This window comes from Carcharhinus amblyrhynchos, unplaced genomic scaffold (assembly GCF_965287045.1).
Source record: "Carcharhinus amblyrhynchos unplaced genomic scaffold, sCarAmb.v2.hapA chromosome_139, whole genome shotgun sequence".
Taxonomy (NCBI): domain Eukaryota; kingdom Metazoa; phylum Chordata; class Chondrichthyes; order Carcharhiniformes; family Carcharhinidae; genus Carcharhinus; species Carcharhinus amblyrhynchos.
In genome coordinates this window covers 259388-271887 of record NW_027649879.1, presented here as the reverse complement: position 1 = coordinate 271887, position 12500 = coordinate 259388, and the positions used below count along the sequence as shown (strand labels likewise).

Genomic DNA, 12500 nt, shown 5'->3' with positions numbered 1-12500 from the left:
CACAGAGAGACACACGGACACAGAGAGAGACACTGACACAGAGAGAGACACACGGACACAGAGAGAGACACACGGACTCAGAGAGAGACACACGGACTCAGAGACACACGGACACAGAGAGAGACACACGGACTCAGAGAGAGACACACGGACTCAGAGAGAGACACACGGACTCAGAGAGACACACGGGCTCAGAGAGAGACACACGGACTCAGAGAGAGACACACGGGCTCAGAGAGAGACACACGGGCTCAGAGAGAGAGACACACGGACACAGAGAGAGACACACGGACTCAGAGAGAGACACACGGACTCAGAGAGAGATACACGGACACAGAGAGAGACTCACGGACTCAGAGAGAGACTCACGGACACAGAGAGAGACGCACGGACTCAGAGAGAGACACACGGACACAGAGAGAGACACACGGACTCAGAGAGAGAGACACGGACTCAGAGAGACACACGGACTCAGAGAGAGACACACGGACTCAGAGAGAGACACACGGGCTCAGAGAGAGACACACGGGCTCAGAGAGAGAGACACACGGACACAGAGAGAGACACACGGACTCAGAGAGAGACACACGGACTCAGAGAGAGATACACGGACACAGAGAGAGACTCACGGACTCAGAGAGAGACTCACGGACACAGAGAGAGACGCACGGACTCAGAGAGAGACACACGGACACAGAGAGAGACACACGGACTCAGAGAGAGACACATGGACTCAGAGAGACACACGGACACAGAGAGAGACACACGGACTCAGAGAGAGACACACGGACACAAAGAGACACACGGACTCAGAGAGAGACACGGACACAGAGAGACTCACGGACACAGAGAGAGACACACGGACACAGAGAGAGACACACGGACACAGAGAGAGACACTGACACAGAGAGAGACACACGGACTCAGAGAGAGACACACGGACACAGAGAGAGACACGGGCTCAGAGAGAGACACACGGACACAGAGAGAGACACGGGCTCAGAGAGAGACACACGGACACAGAGAGAGACACACGGACTCAGAGAGAGACACGGGCTCAGAGAGAGACACACGGACACAGAGAGAGACACACGGACACAGAGAGAGACACACGGACTCAGAGAGAGACACGGGCTCAGAGAGAGACACACGGACACAGAGAGAGACACACGGACTCAGAGAGAGACACACGGGCTCAGAGAGAGACACACGGACACAGAGAGAGACACGGACTCAGAGAGAGACACACGGACACAGAGAGAGACACGGACACGGAGAGACACACGGACACGGAGAGAGACACGGACACGGAGAGAGACACGGACACGGAGAGAGACACGGACTCAGAGACACACGGACATAGAGAGAGAGACACACGGACACAGAGAGAGACACACAGACTCAGAGAGAGACACACGGACACAGAGAGACACAGACAAAGAGACACAGACAGAGAAAGAGAGACATAGACAGAGACAGAGAAAGAGAGACAGACAGACAGAGAAAGAGAGGGAGAGACAGAGAAAGAGAGAGACAGAGAAAGAGAGAGACAGAGACAAAGAGAGACAGAGACAAAGAGAGACAGACAGAGAAAGAGTGAGAGACAGAGAAAGAGAGAGACAGAGAAAGAGAGACAGAAAGTGCAAGAGACAGTGAGAAAGAGAGACACACACACGTAGAGACAGAGTGGGTCACAGAGACAGAACAAGTCACAGAGACAGAGAGAGACAGAGTGACAGATCAGATAAAACATCCAGGAAATAGAAGAACCAATCTCATTCAAAGTCAAACGGAGACAGGGTGACACAGTGGTTGGCACTGCTGCCTCACAGTGCCACGGAGCCGGGTTCGATTCCGAGCTGGGGCCACTGCCTGTGCGGAGTCTGCACATTCTCCCCGTGTCTGCGTGGGTTTCCTCCGGGTGCTCCGGTTTCCTCCCACAATCCAAACCATGTGCGGGTTAGGTGACTGGCCGTTGCTAAGTTACCCCTCAGTGCCCCTGAACAGGGGCCAGGGTGGGGGATTTCCACAACAACTTCATTGCAGTGTAAATGTAAGACTTATTTGTGGCCAATAATTAACTAGGTTTAGGATGTGAAAGCTTGCGCAAGGAAGGTCAGGGCTGGACGGAGGAGGGGTGGGGGCGGGAGGAGAAGGTGGAGAGTCAAAAACAGGACAGGCGGTCACGAGGCACTCACCGTCAGCGAAGAGAATGTCAAACATATTCCTCCGAATCCATTGAGAGAAAGAGCGAGAAATATCAGGGCGGACAGAGCTGCAAGAGACAGACAGAAACAGATTACCCTGAGAGAGAGGTCCCCACACTGTATACCCAGTGTCAACATCAAACACTCCCAGGACAGGTACAGCACGGGGTTAGATACAGAGTAAAGCTCCCTCTACACTGTCCCCCCATCAAACACTCCCAGGACAGGTACAGCACGGGGTTAGATACAGAGTAAAGCTCCCTCTACACTGTCCCCCCATCAAACACTCCCAGGACAGGTACAGCACGGGGTTAGATACAGAGTAAAGCTCCCTCTACACTGTCTCCCCATCAAACACTCCCAGGACAGGTACAGCACGGGGTTAGATACAGAGTAAAGCTTCCTCTACACTGTCCCCCATCAAACACTCCCAGGACAGGTACAGCACAGGGTTAGATACAGAGTAAAGCTCCCTCTACACTGTCCCCCCATCAAACACTCCCAAGACAGGTACAGCACGGGGTTAGATACAGAGTAAAGCTCCCTCTACACTGTCCCCCATCAAACACTCCCAGGACAGGTACAGCACGGGATTAGATACAGAGTAAAGCTCCCTCTACACTGTCCCCATCAAACACTCCCAGGACAGGGACAGCATGGGGTTAGATACAGAGTAAAGCTCCCTCTACATTATCTTAAAGTGTTGGAAAATGGGCACTTACTTGGTGGATTGTAAGCTGCTGTTGCAATCATGGCACAAGAGATGGCAAAGCTGGCACTGTGTTGGAAGAGGGCAGGAGAGAGACAGAGAGAGAGAGAATCAGAGGTGTTTTACAGTCCGGAAAAAGAGACATCATGAAGTGTCCCTCCCTGGTCCCCCCCAAGCCGACACTATAGTTAAGAAAGCCCCACCAACGCCTCTACTTTCTCAGAAGACTAAGGAAATTTGGCATGTCCGCTACGGACTCTCACCAACTTTTACAGATGCCCCATAGAAAGCATTCTTTCTGGTTTGATCACAGCTCGGTCTGGGCTCCTGCTCTGCCCAAGACCGCAAGGAACTACAAAAGGGTGGTGAATGTAGCCCCCAATCCATCACACAAACCAGCCTCCCATCCATTGACTCTGTCTACACTTCCCGCTGCCTCAGGGGAAAAGCAGCCGGTATAATCAAGGACCCCCTCCCACACACCCCGGACATTCTCTCTTCCACCTTCTTCCATCGGGAAAAAGGTACAAAAGTCTGAGGTCCCGTACCGACCGACTCAAGAACAGCTTCTTCCCTGCTGCTGTCAGACTTTTGAATGGACCGACCTCGCATTAAGTTGATCTTTCTCTACACCCTCGCTGTGACTGTAACACTACATTCTGCACCCTCTCCTTTCCTTCTCTAAGAACGGTATGCTTTGTCTGTATAGCGCGCAAGAAACAATACTTTTTCACTGTATCCCAATACACGGGACAATAGTAAATCAAATCAAACTCTCAGTCTCTGAGCCTCGCTGGAGACTGAGATTTGCGAAGATTCTCAGCCCTCTCGAGCTGTTCCCTCATCCTGTACTGAGAACCTGTCCCCTCCAATAGAAACCCGACAGTGGAGATAGAGGCCATTCGGCCCATTGAAGTGGCACAGGCTCCAATCCCATCTCCATAACCCCAGATATTTACCCAGCCAGTCCCCCTGACCCTAAGGGACAATTTAGCATGGCCAATCCCCCTAACCTACACATCTTTGGACACTAAGGGGCAATTTAGCATGGCCAATCCACCCTAACCTACACATCTTTGGACACTAAGGGACAATTTAGCATGGCCAATCCACCTAACCTACACATCTTTGGACACTAAGGGACAATTTAGCATGGCCAATCCACCCTAACCTGAACATCTTTGGACACTAAGGGACAATTTAGCATGGCCAATCCACCCTAACCTGCACATCTTTGGACACTAAGGGGCAATTTAGCATGGCCAATCCACCCTAACCTACACATCTTTGGACACTAAGGGACAATTTAGCATGGCCAATCCACCCTAACCTGCACATCTTTGGACACTAAGGGACAATTTAGCACGGCCAATCCACCCTAACCTGCACATCTTTGGACACTAAGGGACAATTTAGCATGGCCAATCCACCCTAACCTGCACATCTTTGGGAGGAGACAGGACCACCCTGAGAAAACTCACGCAGACATGGGGAGAACATGCAGACAGCACACAGACAGTGAGCCAAGCCAGGATTGGAACCCGGGTTCCTGGCGCTGAGAGACAGCAGTGCGAACCACAGCGCCACCCTCACTGCTGGACTCTCCAGTCACAAGCTGGGGGGAGAGAGAGGAATTTGGGCAGAACAGCCTCTCACCATCAAACCCTCCCAGAATTTGACACATTAGCACAAGATCCCCCCATCCCCCCAGCTCGCATTCAGCACCAATCTCTCCTGAAGGGATAATCCCCAGATCCCTGGGAACCAGACCCTTTCACTCTTACTGCACTGCCTCAGGGAGAATTGTGTGTTTCCTCAGGAGATGTGATCGAGCCTGGGGTGAGGTTCCAGGTTGCAAACACGCCCTGTGTTATAAAATTCAACTAACAATATTCATGCATTCCAAAATCCTTTTGGAGTTTAATGCGGAAAAGTGTGAGGTAATTCACTTTGGCAGGAATAACAGATGTGTTGAGTATAGGGCTAACGGGAGGACTCTGAACAGTGTGGATGAGCAGAGGGATCTAGGTGTATGTGTACATAGATCCCTGAAAGTTGGGAATCAAGTAGATAAGGTTGTTAGGAAGGCATATGGTGCCTTGGCGTTTATTGGTAGGGGGATTGAATTTAGGAGTCGCAGCGTCATGTTGCAACTGTACACAACTCTGGTGCGGCCGCACTTGGAGTACTGTGTGCAGTTCTGGTCCCCACATTATAGGAAGGATGTGGAGGCTTTGGAGAGGGTGCAGAGGAGGTTTACCAGGATGTTGCCTGGTATGGAGGGGAGGTCCTATGAGGAGAGACTGAGGGATTTGGGGTTGTTTTCGCTGGAAAGAAGGCGGCTAAGAGGGGATCTTATTGAAACATATAAGATGATTAGAGGTTTAGATAGGGTGGACAGTGATAGCCTTTTTCCTCGGATGGAGAAAGCTAGCACGAGGGGGCATGGCTTTAAATTAAGGGGGGGTAGTTATAGGACGGATGTCAGGGGTAGGTTCTTCACCCAGAGGGTGGTGAGGGATTGGAGTGCCCTGCCTGCTGCAGTTGTAAATGCGCCTAGTTTGGGGGCGTTTAAGAGATCCGTGGATAGGTTTATGGACGGAAAGGGATTGGTATAGGCTAGTGGGTCATTGTTTTTGTAACTGGTCGGCGCAACATCGTGGGCCGAAGGGCCTGTTCTGCGCTGTAATGTTCTATGTTCTATGTTCTAGTTTGGGGGTGTTTAAGAGATCCGTGGATAGGTTTATGGACGAAAAGGGATTGGTATAGGCTAGTGGGTCATTGTTTTTGTAACTGGTCGGTGCAACATCGTGGGCCGAAGGGCCTGTTCTGCGCTGTAATGTTCTATGTTCTATGTTCTAGTTTGGGGGTGTTTAAGAGATCCGTGGATAGGTTTATGGATGGAAAGGGATTGGTTTAGGTTAGTGGGTCATTGTTTTTTTGATCGGTCGGCGCAACATCGTGGGCCGAAGGGCCTGTTCTGTGCTGTAATGTTCTATGTTCTGTAAGGAAAAGATCCCTGGGAGCTAAATTAGTACAGGGCAATTTAAAACACAGGACAGGATAAGACAGTACAGGCCCTCAATGTTGTGCTGAGCTATTGAAAGGACTGTGTGACCTCCTCCTGTTCCTGTGTAACAGGCTGGAGAAGGGGCTGAATGGGGACCTCCTTCTGTTGCCGCGGGGGTGAAAGTTCGCAGGTCGCCGGGCAGAGGGGCACCTTACCTGCCGATCAGCCGGGGCATGCGGGGGCCGTACTTGTCCATCAGGATGCCCAGGGGGAGGGTGGTGGCACTCAGCAGGAACGAGCCGATGGTGAACCCCAGGTTCAGCATCTCCGCCTGTTCCACACAGCTGTCCCAGACCCCATGCTGGCTGACATTGAGGGTCCCAACCACCGTGGAATTCTCCGTAATGTTCACGGCCTCTGTGAGGGGGGGAGAAATACTCAGATCAGAACCGACAGAGCCGAGCCTTCAGCCCATCCAAACCCCTGCTATCCCGCGTCCCCCCCCCGCCCCCAACCAGCTTCCATCTCCACTCTCCATCCCCCTGCACCCTACACGCGCCCCACCTTCCCCTATCACCCGTCGCCCCCACCCAGGGACAAGCCCAAGACAACCGGGCAGCCGCTCTGAGCACAGAAAGATCCCACAAGACGGTGAACACAATTTTCACCAAGGTGACAGTGCGGCGCTCCCTCAGCACTGACCCTCTGACAGTGCGGCGCTCCCTCGGCACTGACCCTCTGACAGTGCGGCGCTCCCTCGGCACTGACCCTCTGACAGTGCGGCGCTCCCTCGGCACTGACCCTCTGACAGTGCGGCGCTCCCTCGGCACTGACCCTCTGACAGTGCGGCACTCCCTCAGCACTGACCCTCTGACAGTGCGGCGCTCCCTCAGCACTGACCCTCTGACAGTGCGGCACTCCCTCAGCACTGACCCTCTGACAGTGCGGCACTCCCTCAGCACTGTCCCTCTGACAGTGCGGCACTCCCTCGGCACTGACCCTCTGACAGTGCGGCGCTCCCTCAGCACTGACCCTCTGACAGTGCGGCACTCCCTCAGCACTGACCCTCTGACAGTGCGGCACTCCCTCAGCACTGACCCTCTGACAGTGCGGCACTCCCTCAGCACTGACCCTCTGACAGTGCGGCACTCCCTCGGCACTGACCCTCTGACAGTGCGGCACTCCCTCGGCACTGACCCTCTGACAGTGCAGCACTCCCTCGGCACTGACCCTCTGACAGTGCGGCGCTCCCTCGGCACTGACCCTCTGACAGTGCGGCACTCCCTCGGCACTGACCCTCTGACAGTGCAGCACTCCCTCGGCACTGACCCTCTGACAGTGCGGCGCTCCCTCGGCACTGACCCTCTGACAGTGCAGCACTCCCTCGGCACTGACCCTCTGACAGTGCGGCGCTCCCTCGGCACTGACCCTCTGACAGTGCGGCACTCCCTCAGCACTGACCCTCTGACAGTGCGGCACTCCCTCAGCACTGACCCTCTGACAGTGCGGCACTCCCTCAGCACTGACCCTCTGACAGTGCGGCACTCCCTCAGCACTGACCCTCTGACAGTGCGGCACTCCCTCAGCACTGACCCTCTGACAGTGCGGCGCTCCCTCAGCACTGACCCTCTGACAGTGCGGCGCTCCCTCAGCACTGACCCTCTGACAGTGCGGCACTCCCTCAGCACTGACCCTCTGACAGTGCGGCACTCCCTCAGCACTGACCCTCTGACAGTGCGGCACTCCCTCAGCACTGACCCTCTGACAGTGCGGCACTCCCTCAGCACTGACCCTCTGACAGTGCGGCACTCCCTCAGCACTGACCCTCTGACAGTGCGGCGCTCCCTCAGCACTCTCCGGGACTCAGACAATTGAGTGGTAGAACTATGTTCCTTTCTGATGGACGAGACTGTAAGCAGTGGGAAGTTTATCCCTGGTTCCCTTCCAGCTTTTCCCGGGCTCCTCAGTGGAATTCAGTCTGTGGGTCACGGGCGGTCACTGTCACCTCACCTCTGGTGCTCACCTCCTCTGTCCGTGTTTGAACCGGGGCTGAATGAGGCAGGGTGTGGTGCGACCCTGGCTGAACCCTAACTGGCCTCCACTGAGCGAGGTATTGCTGAGTGAGCTGGACAGTAAGTTGCAACACGGAAATAAGATAGGTTCAGAAAGTCGGCCAAAATGTAGCAGATGGAATTTAACACGGACTGGACCACAGGACATAGGAGCGGAACGAGGCCAGTCGGCCCATTGACTCTGCTCCCCCATGGCTGGTATTTCTCCCATCCCCCATTCTCCTGCCTTTTCCCCATAACCCCTGATCTCCTTATTAATCAGGGACCGATCTATCTCTGTCTTAAAGACACTCAGTGACCCGGCCTCCTCTGTGGCAAAGAGTTCCACACATTCCCCACTCTCTGGCTGAAGAAATTCCTCCCCATCTCTGTTTTAAAGGATCGTCCCTTTACCCTGAGGTTGTTCCCTCTGGTTCTAGTTTCTCCTACTCGTGGAAACACCCTCTCCACGTCCACTCTATCCAGGGCCTCGCAGTATCCTGTAAGTTTCAATAAGATCCCCCCCCTCATCCTTCTAAACTCCAACGAGTACAGACCCAGAGTCCTCAACCCGTTCCTCATACGACAAGCTCTTCATTCCAGGGATCATTCTTGTGAACCTCCTCTGGACCCTTTCCAAGACCAGCACATCCTTCCTTAGATACGGGGCCCAAAACTGCTCACAATTCTCCAAATGGGGTCTGACCAGAGCCTTATCCAGCCTCAGAAGTCCATCCCTGCTCTTGTATTCTAGCCCTCTCGACACGAATGCTAACATTGTATTTACCTTCCTAACTGTCGACTGAACCAGCACGTTAACCTGAAGAGAATCTTGAACAAGGATTCCCAAATCCCTCTGTGTTTCTGATTCCCAAAGCTTTTCCCCATTTACTAAATAGTCTGTGTCTTCATTCTAGAACGCTAGAACATTACAGCGCAGAACAGGCCCTTCGGCCCACGATGTTGCGCCGACCAGTTAAAAAGCAATGACCCTTTAACCTAAACCAATCCCTTTCCATCCATAAACCTATCCACGGATCTCTTAAACGCCCCCAAACTAGGCGCATTTACAACTGCAGCAGGCAGGGCATTCCAATCCCTCACCACCCTCTGGGTAAAGAACCTACCCCTGACATCAGTCCTATAAGTACCCCCCCTTAATTTAAAGCTATGCCCCCTCGTGCTAGCTTTCTCCATCCGAGGAAAAAGGCTATCGCTGTCCACCCTATCTAAACCTCTAATCATCTTATATGTTTCAATAAGGTCCCCTCTTAGCTGCCTTCTTTCTAACGAAAACAACCTCAAATCCCTCAGTCTCTCATCATAGGACCTCCCCTCCATACCAGGCAACATCCTGGTAAACCTCCTCTGCACCCTCTCCAAAGCCTCCACATCCTTCCTGTAATGTGGGGACCAGAACTGTACACAATACTCCAAGTGCGGCCGCACCAGAGTTGTGTACAGTTGCAACATGACGCTGCGACTCCTAAATTCAATCCCCCTACCAATAAACGCCAAGACACCGTATGCCTTCTTAACCTTATCTACTTGATTCCCAACTTTCAGGGATCTATGTACACATACACCTAGATCCCTCTGTTCATCCACACTATTCAGAGTCCTCCCGTTAGCCCTATACTCGACACATCTGTTATTCCTACCAAAGTGAATTACCTCACACTTCTCCGCATTAAACTCCATCCGCCACCTCTCGGCCCAGCTCTGCAACCTGTCCAAGTCTCCCTGCAAGTGTGAGGCAGAACCTCACACTTTTCCACATTCTATTCCACCTGCCCCTCCTTTACCCACTCTCCCTGTCCAAGTCCCTCCGCAGCCTATCCTACTACCCTAATACTACCTGTCCCTCTTAAACAAGAAACAATACTTTTCACTGTATCCCAGTGCATGTGGCAATAATAAATCAAGTCCTTTTCCTTCTCCTATCTGTACTCTATGAACGGTATGCTTTGTCTGTATAGCACACAAGAAACGATACTTTTCACTGTATCCCAGTATAACATTCCAGCACAGCACAGGCCCTCCGGCCCTCGATGTTGCCCCGACCAGTGGAACCAATCTAATGACCCTCTAACCTCAACGATTCCAATGTTATCCGTATGCCTATCCGCTGACCATTTGAACGCCCTTAAAGTTGGCGAGTCCACAACAGGGCATTCCACACCCTTACTACCCTCTGAGTAAATAAAAGTCACAATACATGTGACAATAACAAATCAAATCAAAACAAATTGACCCAAACTCTTCGAAAGACCCTCCATTCAGTCAACAGCCCTACTCTGAGCTCAGCCATCTGTTTACCAATTAAGGAAATATCCGAAATGACTTTATTTTCATTCCTGGTAAGCCCATTAAATCGCAGTTAGAATCTCACTTGTAAATATTTATGCACCCAATATAGACTACGACAAGGATTAGGCAGTGTTCTCCCGAGCAGGAGTGATGGCTGCTATTATTCTGTGAGTTGGCAATGATCACCACAATGTTTGTTGACATATGTATTTATATACGGACCTGGCCACACTCCCAAATTCCACCCTCCACAGTCTGGAGGTCAAACTCTCTGCTGCCTCTAACCTCCGCTCTGATCATGTGAACCCTCACACACCCCCTCCGACTCACGCTGACACTTCCCAGCTCAAATCAGATTCCAAAATTCTCTAACCTCCTCCAGCCCCTACACCCCCTCCCTATCTCTGTAACCTCCTCCAGCCCCCCTACACCCCCTCCCTATCTCTGTAACCTCCTCCAGCCCCCCTACACCCCCTCCCTATCTCTGTAACCTCCTCCAGCCCCCTACACCCCTCCCTATCTCTGTAACCTCCTCCAGCCCCCCTACACCCCCTCCCTATCTCTGTAACCTCCTCCAGCCCCCCTACACCCCCTCCCTATCTCTGTAACCTCCTCCAGCCCCCCTACACCCCCTCCCTATCTCTGTAACCTCCTCCAGCCCCCCTACACCCCCCTCCCTATCTCTGTAACCTCCTCCAGCCCCTACACCTCTCCCTATCTCTGTAACCTCCTCCAGCCCCCCTACACCCCCTCCCTGTCTCTGTAACCTCCTCCAGCCCCCCCTACACCCCCTCCCTATCTCTGTAACCTCCTCCAGCCCCCTACACCCCCTCCCTATCTCTGTAACCTCCTCCAGCCCCTACACCCCCTCCCTATCTCTGTAACCTCCTCCTACCCTTGAGGATGTTGCCGGGACTAGCCGGGCCTGAGTTGTAGGGAGCGGTTGGCCAGGGAGGACTTCACTCCTCGGAAGGTCGGAGAATGAGGGGGTGACCTTACTGAGGTGTATAAAATCACGAGGGGCGGAGATCGGAGGAACGCAGAGAGTCTTTTCCCCAGGGGAGGGGGGACTGAAAATTAGAGGGCGCAGGTTAAAGGTGAGAGGGGAAAGATTTCAGAGGGACCTGAGGGGGTAACTCCCTCACACCGAGGGTGGTGAGTGGATGGAATGAAAGTGGTAAAGAGCAACGTTTGAAAAGCATTTGGATAAATACATGGATGGAGTAGGATTCGAGGGACAAAGACGGGCAACTTTTTTGCCTTATTCATTCTGGGACACAGCCATCACGAGCTGGCCCATTGCCCATCCCCAGTTGCCCCTTGGAGGGTAGTTGAGAGTCACCCACATTGCTGTGTCTCTGGAGTCCCATGTAGGCCAGACCGGGGTAAGGACGGCCGATTTCCTTCCCTAAAGGGAACCAGATGGGTTTTTCCCACAATGGGTCATCAGGAGATTCTTAATCCCAGATATTTTTTATTGAATTCAAATTCCACCGTCTGCCGTGGTGGGATTCGAACCCGGGTCCCCCAGAAGATTACTAGGATGCTACCAGGACTTCATAGTTATAGAGGGTTGTTTTTCAAACTGGAGGCCTGTGACCAGCGGTGTGCCTCAGGGATCAGTGCTGGGCCCACTGTTATTTGTCATTTATATTAATGATTTGGATGAAAATTTAGGGGACACGGTTAGTAAGTTTGCAGATGACACCAAGATTGGTGGCATAGTGGACAGTGAAGAAGGTTATCTCCAATTGCAATGGGATCTTGATCAATTGGGCCAGTGGGCTGACGAATGGCAGATGCAGTTTAATTTAGATAAATGCGAGGTGATGCATTTTGGTCGATTGAACCAGGGCAGGACTTACTCAGTTAATGGTAGGGCGTTGGGGAGAGTTACAGGACAAAGAGATCTAGGGGTACAGGTTCATAGCTCCTTGAAAGTGGAGTCACAGGTGGACAGAGTGGTGAAGAAGGCATTCGGCATGCTTGGTTTCATCGGTCAGAACATTGAATACAGGAGTTGGGACGTCTTGTTGAAGTTGTACAAGACATTGGTAAGGCCACACTTGGAATACTGCGTACAGTTCTGGTCACCCTATTATAGAAAGGATATTATTAAACTAGAAAGAGTGCAGAAAAGATTTACTAGGATGTTACTGGGACTTGATGGATTGAGGAGAGGCTGGATAGACTGGGACTTTTTCTCTGGAGTG

At 52.5% G+C, this 12500-nt stretch overlaps 1 protein-coding gene across 1 annotated transcript in view; it reads right to left on the bottom strand.

Moving 5' to 3' along the window:
- The window catches only part of LOC145338675 (large neutral amino acids transporter small subunit 3-like), a 74342-nt gene that overhangs the window by 39218 nt on the left and 22624 nt on the right, over positions 1 to 12500 (bottom strand). Inside the window, exons 3-5 of the mRNA XM_080183062.1 lie at positions 6142 to 6343; positions 2930 to 2985; positions 2199 to 2275 (exon numbers count right to left, since the gene is read on the bottom strand). Of these exons, the coding sequence (XP_080039188.1) occupies positions 2199 to 2275; positions 2930 to 2985; positions 6142 to 6343 (335 nt within the window). The remainder of the gene's footprint in view (positions 1 to 2198; positions 2276 to 2929; positions 2986 to 6141; positions 6344 to 12500) is intronic.